We start from the raw sequence: 7,589 nt of genomic DNA on the forward strand, positions 1-7,589 counted from the left end.
AGGGACTTAACTGACATCACCTGTTAAATGGTTGAGGCTGCGAGGGCTCGAGATATAGACATTAATAGAAATGGGACGGCACTTGAAATGTACAAATGTGGGGTTTTATTTTACTTTGTTCGCTGCCTGATTTGAACGTCTTCCGGGCCTCTCGTCATCCCAGACGAGATGCAAATAATTTAGTTATTTGTGTTTTATGGTGTGTTTTATGTTCAATATTAAATCTTTAATGTCTCTGTGTAAATGTTATATTCCAGTCAGAGCACTAATGTGCCAGGGTTTGAATCCAGCCTCGGGCCTTTTCCCTCATCTTTTTTCTGTTTGACGCAGAAATACTAAAAAATAATCTTAAAACAGAGAAAGAATCAGGGGTTGAGAAAGGAGACAAAGTTATGTTAAGTATTTTTACAAAAGAGGGTTACTTACCATGTTTGCTGCACCTGCACAGTAAAAAAAAAAAGATTCTGACAAGTAGTGGTACCTTTAAATTTCACTAATTAGTGTTAGTGTTTGAAATGGTAGGAAATGATGTTTGCACACATGCAGAAACGCATCTTATTAAGAGAAACACCAAACTGAGTCTGTTCCTGTAATCGTACCGCGGGTTACAGGCCTTGTCAATAACTACCCGTTGTCACCGTCAATAATTAATGACACAATTAGCTCCTGAGTGGTCTGACAGATGTGCCGCGCTCTCCTTGCTGACTGCTTCGCTGGCAGCCTCCTCTCGCCGACGAAGCTGAAGCAGCCATTGATTTGCTGCCTCGGAACCGAGGCATCGCGCTGACTTGAGTCCTGACTGAGTGAGAAGCAGATGCGTCCACACGTGTCTGCTGATAGGCTTTATGAATTCACACGCTGCCACTTGACCTTTAAGGTCACGTCGGCGTCGCCTCTCCTGTTGAATGGCAACACGGAAAAGGAAACGACTGACACCATATACTGAATATGCATTAAAGGCGGACTTCTCTCCAGCAGCTTCTTCAACACATCTTGTGTGCATCAGTATCTGCAGTCAAAAGTTCTCTGGCTGGCTCTGATTGGCTGTTGAGCCGTGTCAGTACGAGCCAGAAATTAACACAAGCTCGAGGTGTACCTTTCAGCCAATTGTTGACCTTCTCTTTACTTTGGTTCCGCCCTCTCAGCTGTCAATCACAACAGAGCCAAGCCAGCCGTTGGGTTGAATGTTATTACGCCTGGAAAAATAGTTCCTTGCAATAACTTAATTTTGAACTGGAATTTGCGCTAGAAGGAGGATTTTAACATTTAATGATTTATCGTAAACATGGTAGAGATTATTTAAGCCAGTGTTGTCAATGGACAATGACATGTAGTAACACTGGTACGGTCCTTTAAACACTTTATAAAACTTCTGCACTTTGCTGTCGTGTCAATCAAAAGTGGTAGAACGAGTTTAACGGGGATCAAACTTCTCCAGGGCACCTCCAGTCTCCACTTATCTGAGGAAATGATGCCAGCCAGTCTCAAAGCTTCCCTCTGTGTCTCCAGACGCTCGGAAAAAACACAGTAACACAAGAAACATCCGGAGCCGATAAACACAATGACCACAACACATGAGTCTGCCGGTTATGATCGCTATCCTCCACAGGGCATCGCGGAGTGAGGAAAGGAGAGAAGGCAGGGAAAGGATGGAGGAATGTGTACGGAGGAGAGGAGAGGCGGTGTTATTTCAGTTTGGCTTTTCTTTTCCACTTCCCCCCTGATAACGAGAAATCTCTCCTCCTCTCCTTTTCTACTGTCTCCTCCTCCATGCTCTCCTCCATTTGCTCGCTCAGCTATTGATTTTGTTTTTTCCTCTGAGGCCTCAAGAAGTGGACACTTCTGTGCCTGGGAACATTAGTGAACCACATATCGCTCAGTGAGCTTGTAGACACTCCTTATACCTTATAATAAAATCTCACGTAGTCGTAAAGGGGTTAGAAGTAAAGGGAGACGGTGTAAAAAAAACAAAAAGGTACCTTGTTTTCTAATGGTGGTAATAAGACTATAAACTATATAGTAACTTACTAACTTCACTAAATTTAGTTGAGTAAAAAAAGTGTGACACTTAATTTAACAATCATTAGATTGTTGTCTGAGTTATGTCGTGAGTTTTGTTTAAATCAGAGGGTTTACTTGTTATTTTATTCAAATGCTAAAAAAGCACTTTTTAAACAGGTGGGGTGGTTGAGATCAAGATCTTAAACACACAGAATGGAATCGCAGACATACATCAAGGGCGTAGTTTTGGTCATTTTTTAATAAATAAATAAATAGGTTGATCTGCTTTCTTTAAGAAAAATGCTGGCATATCCCCCCAGAAAATGAAAATATTATTGTGTAAACTCTAAATGCCATCCTTGATATAAATTAAATGTGGCTTTTAGAATTACATACTTAATACTTAGAGAACATTTTTCCACTATTATGGTTTTACTTATAAGTGTAGAAAGAGGTCTGTCTGAGATAATAAAAAAAGAAAAGAAATTGACCATCAAAATAAATCAACTGAAAGTAAATAAATGTCCTTTTTTTAAAAAAAAAAATCCAGCACTATTTTTAAATGAAGTGACCCAGTAACCCCAATAAAACAAACAATAACTCACTGTTGTGTAACTGAGCCGTTTATAGTGTTGTACACAGCAATCTGTCTTTAATCTACTTTCAGCCAGTAATCAATAAATTCATGGAAGGTGGGTGGACTTTATGTTCACCTCCATGGTTTGACCCTTCTCCTACTTGGCTGCTGCCCAGAGCACTTTGACCAGCAGAGGGCGCTCCGAGCCCGCTCAATGCGCCCCGTCTCCACCGCCCCATCACAGACACAGAAGGGCACCACCACCATCCAACTGCGGTACCCATCTGATTTCCTTTAATTGCTTCCTTCCTGTACTTAATTGGTGCCAATCTGTCCAGCCTCAAAACCCCGAGCTCCATTTACATTGTCGGGAACACACACACACACACACCCTCTTATTGGTCCTTTTCATACATTACAAACTGAGTCCTGCTTGTTGAATTCACCTGTTTCAGAGCTGTCAGTGGCTGCGGACAGATCGAGGTAAGCTGCTGCACCTGCGAGCATCGCGTTGCATTGAACCTGGCGTGTTCAATGTGTTGCATTTCTGCAGACATTCACTTCTACCATTTTTATTATAATTTACATACAAGGGTTTGTGCAACAAACAAACAAAAAACAGGTAAATTAATCAACGTTTAGGTAATAAATGTGAGTTATTAATTAACTATGTGAGAAAAACCAATATGACGAGCTGTTTGTGGATGTTTTAGGCGGGGTAGCAGCACAATAACTCACCCTAATTATCTCCCACTACTACCGGCATTAGTATTTTTTGCATGTCTCCAGTCAATGGAAGCTCTACTCTACTATGACCCCTCCCACTTTAAATAGGGCTCAAGATAAAGCACAATTTAGCGACCGAAATAACCGATTGGCGCACGTGTGTTTCGAGTATTAATCAACCCCGATGCGGGTGCGGATTATTCCCGGTGATAAAAAACAAAAAAAAGCGTGGGGGCGGGGGGGATTATCTCGAGGTGTGTGAGATTTCCAAGGCCGGCGGGAAAAACGGAGCGGAAGGATACAGCGGAAGGACACGGCGGAGGCGCAGAGTGAAGAGAGTGCCGCGTCGTTTTTATTGCAGCCGGCAGAGCTCTCAGCTGTGATTCTCACGCTGCTGATGACAGACTGTACGTCGTCCTGCCGGGTAGTAGCTGGTGCAGCCATTCAACTCCCCATGCATGCTCCGCGACACTTCCGCGGAAGGATTTAATGCTGCTTTCGCATTGGAATAACTCTCCTGCTCGGTTTTTTGGTGCGTTTTTTGGGTGGATTTCGCCCCGTCTTCTTCCGCAGACGGTTTAAAAATCTAAAAAACACAAAAAAAAGGTAAGGAAGAGAGTGTCGCTGCAGCTCGCACTACACCCCTCTCCACAACAGTTTTTTTTAGATTTCATCGTCAGTTGCAGTTAAGTAAACGTGGGGTTACCCCTCTTTGCACTTGATTCACTATCAGTTTCCCCGGTTGAGCACCTGCTGCTGCAGCAAACCGTGCATGCATGCAAGGCGTGCACAAGAGGCTGGGTGTTTTGGAGTGACCATGTGATGTTCCTTACACTGAATGTTGTAGAGCAGGGGTCGGTGTCAAGCAGCTGCTTTGATCCTGCACACCTTTTTTTTTTTTTTTCTCTTTTTTTTAGAATAAACATCTAATCACGCGTTTTTTTTTTTATTCTTTCAACCAGCTTCACAATAAGGACAACGACAACAGAGACAAACATGCCGCTGAATTCAACTTTGGCGAGTAAAAACTATGACTACGACTACGACTCCCTTCAACCGTATTTCTACTACCACAACGAGGAGGAGAATTTCTACCCTCAGCAGCTCCAGCCTCCGGCACCGAGCGAAGACATCTGGAAGAAATTTGAACTGCTGCCGACCCCTCCCCTCTCCCCGAGCCGCCGGCCGTCCCTGTCGAGCCTCTTCCCCTCCACGGCGGATCAGCTGGAGATGGTGACCGAGTTCCTGGGCGACGACGCGGTCAACCAGAGCATCATCTGCGACGCGGACTACTCCCAGACCTTCCTCAAGTCCATCATCATCCAGGACTGCATGTGGAGCGGCTTCAGCGCCGCGGCCAAGCTGGAGAAGGTGGTGTCCGAGCGGCTCGCCTCGCTGCACGCCGCGCGCAAGGAGTCGGCGGCGGGCGAGTGCGCGGAGCCCGCGGGCGCGGCTGCGTGGCGGCTGAACAGCAGCTACCTGCAGGACCTGAACACGTCGGCGGCGGAGTGCATCGACCCGTCTGTGGTTTTCCCGTACCCGATCGCGGAGACGCCCAAGCAGAGCGCCGGGACGCCGCCCAGTAAGGATTTGGGGCTGGACACGCCGCCCAACAGCGGCAGCAGCAGCAGCAGCAGTTGCAGCGACTCAGGTAAGATGTGCATGAGCACCCATCATGCAGTCGCACCTGCGCAATTAGTACTGTGCCTCATGGGCTGGGCAAACACATTATAGCCTACCACTGTTTGATTATAAACTGGTTTAATTCCATGTGACTAACAGTCAGATGTCCAGGCGGGAGGTGGAAACGTGCTGCATGTGGTGTTGTACTGTGAGATTAGCTGGAGGCTGCAATGTTTGGCAATCAACTGATGTGGAAGGAGAGCTTGTACCTCCCTCCCCTCCCTCTGAATGCAACCATGATGCTAAATCTGTGTTTTTTTTGTGTGTTTTGCAGAAGATGAGGATGGAGATGATGATGACGACGACGACGAGGATGATGATGATGAAGAGGAGGACCAGGAGGAAGAGGAGGAGATCGATGTGGTCACAGTGGAGAAGAGGCAGGCGGTGAAGCGGTGCGACCCCAGCCCGGCAGAGACCAGGCACCAGAGCCCGCTCGTGCTGAAGAGGTGCCACGTCTCCACCCACCAGCATAACTACGCCGCCCATCCATCCATGAGGCACGAGCAGCCGGCTGTCAAGAAGCTGAAGCTGGAGAGCGGCGGCGTTGGCGGCGGCGGCGGCCACAGCAGGGTCCTCAAACAGATCAGCAGCAACCGCAAGTGCTCAAGCCCGCGGACGTCTGACACGGAGGACTATGACAAGAGAAGGACTCATAACGTTCTGGAGCGCCAGAGGAGGAACGAGCTCAAGTTGAGCTTCTTCGCCCTGCGGGACGAGATCCCCGAAGTGGCCAACAACGAGAAGGCGGCCAAAGTGGTGATCCTGAAGAAGGCAGCGGAGTGCATTTACAACATGCAGTCAGACGAACAGAGACTCCTCTCACTCAAGGAACAACTGAGGAGGAAAAGTGAACTCTTGAAGCAGAGACTGGCACAGCTGCAGAGCTCTCGCGCTTAAAGTTTGAATCATCATAGACTTTTTGGCCTTTTGTTTTTTATGCAAGTTCAAGACTTAGGGTGTACAGTTGATGCATGCAAATGCAAAGTGGATTAAGTTGTTTGGAATCTTGTTTGATTTCAATGTTAAAACTGCCTCAATTGAAGTTATGGGTGGATTAAATATTTAAAAGTTTATTTTTATTAATAAAATATAAAAAAAAATTAAAAAAAATGGGGCTACCCTGTTGAGGGGCCCGAACTAAAATATAAATTTTTATGTTTTGTATATAATTAATATTTCCTAAGAAAATGTATTTTTGGATCTCAATTGTCTGGATGTTCAGACCCAGTGTTTGTTTTTTCCATTATGTTCCTAGATTCTTTTTGAAATATAAAAAAAAAAAGAAAAGAAAAAAACTTTTTCTTGCATTTGTGTCCTCGTTCTTGCATTGAAAAACACACATCACACATTTCATCCCAGTATACCTACGTATGTTCTGGTACATGTTGCTGTAGGGTGGGTTCAGCAGAAGGAGACCAGACCCATAAATGACTCATAATTATTCTGACGTGGATGAAGATGCTCACGTTGAGTTGTTCTAGAAGCTCCACTCGCTGTGACTACTTCAGGTACAATAAAACTACATTAAATTGAATTGGTTAAATGTACTCGATATTTTCTCTTATCCCAGTTCTGGGTCATAAAGAAGGTAAGCTCAGACCTTTGTCTCTGGTTTATACATACAAATATATAAAGTAACACAATATGGCACATTTGATCCCAAGTGAGTGCTTGTTATTGAAGGGATCCCAACATTACTGATGCTAAAGTGTCATCAACTCAGCTGAGAATTGGCTGATTTGCTCTCAATGTGCACCATAAACATTGAAGCATCCACTGATGCTGAAAAGACTTCACTTCCCTACATGCTTTTCTTCCCGAGCATTGCAAGTACACGTGTAGACTGCAGGCTATATTCCACTTCCCTTGTGTGGTCAAATCCCTTAATTTTATGTCTCAGATCAGATTCAAATAAAATGCAAAGACATTTCCAGGTTGTTTTTCTAGCTTTGCTGTTATAAGTTATAGATATTAGACAAATATAATAAATAAATGTATCAGTAATAACCACTAAACGCACCATGTGTGTCTCCACATCATGCATTCCGTGGTAAACAGCTCGAGCCTACTTGTTATTGTTGATATGGCGTCGATTTATTTCCGAGCGGCTTTCCAGTCTCGCCGTGACGTCACGCGCCGTATCCCGAGCGCTTCTCCCCCCCTCCCTCCCTCCCCCCACCCCCCCCTGAGCGCGTGGTCCTGGTCGCGAGCACATGGAAGTGAGGTCGAGATTTGTGTCTGTGAGACGGCCGACTGATCATCAGCAGGAAAACAACAACAAAGAAGAAGAAAAGGGAATATAACGCGACAAAGCAGCAACAAAACCCCGACAGTGAAGCGGTAAGAGATGTTTTTTTACGCCTCGACTGCGTTCATGATGTTAAAGGGATTGTTTTAGATGACGCTGATCAGGATGATATCACGAGGCGTTCAAAGTGCCCGATGCAAACTTCATCTAAAGCAGCCGTAGTCGCTCTGCAGACGTTTAATGTGAAGCTATTGTTATTTTCCCCGTCTGGCTTCTATTATAGCCCGACCAACTCCTGTTACCGCTGCTGGAGATGTTTGCATGCATGCTCTGCTGTGGCTCCTGTTTTAT

General features: G+C 45.3%; 1 protein-coding gene across 1 annotated transcript; it reads left to right on the top strand.

The window, feature by feature from the left end:
- The first annotated feature begins 3,693 nt into the window (after positions 1 to 3,693).
- Positions 3,694 to 6,439, top strand: myca (MYC proto-oncogene, bHLH transcription factor a). Its single transcript, XM_084033703.1, has 3 exons — positions 3,694 to 3,910; positions 4,267 to 4,955; positions 5,262 to 6,439. Exons 2-3 carry the CDS (start codon positions 4,301 to 4,303, stop codon positions 5,885 to 5,887), a joined length of 1,281 nt encoding a protein of 426 aa, XP_083889829.1. The 5' UTR covers positions 3,694 to 3,910; positions 4,267 to 4,300; the 3' UTR covers positions 5,888 to 6,439.
- The last annotated feature ends 1,150 nt before the right edge of the window (positions 6,440 to 7,589 follow it).

This window comes from Eutrigla gurnardus (genome assembly GCF_963514095.1).
Source record: "Eutrigla gurnardus genome assembly, chromosome: 18".
NCBI classification, from domain to species: domain Eukaryota; kingdom Metazoa; phylum Chordata; class Actinopteri; order Perciformes; family Triglidae; genus Eutrigla; species Eutrigla gurnardus.

Coding starts and splice junctions, on each gene's coding strand:
- myca (XM_084033703.1), top strand. CDS start 4,301: ATGCCGCTGAATTCAACTTTGGCGAGTAAAAACTATGACTACGACTAC. Junction 4,956..5,261: donor CAGCAGTTGCAGCGACTCAG/GTAAGATGTGCA, acceptor TGTGTTTTGCAG/AAGATGAGGATGGAGATGAT.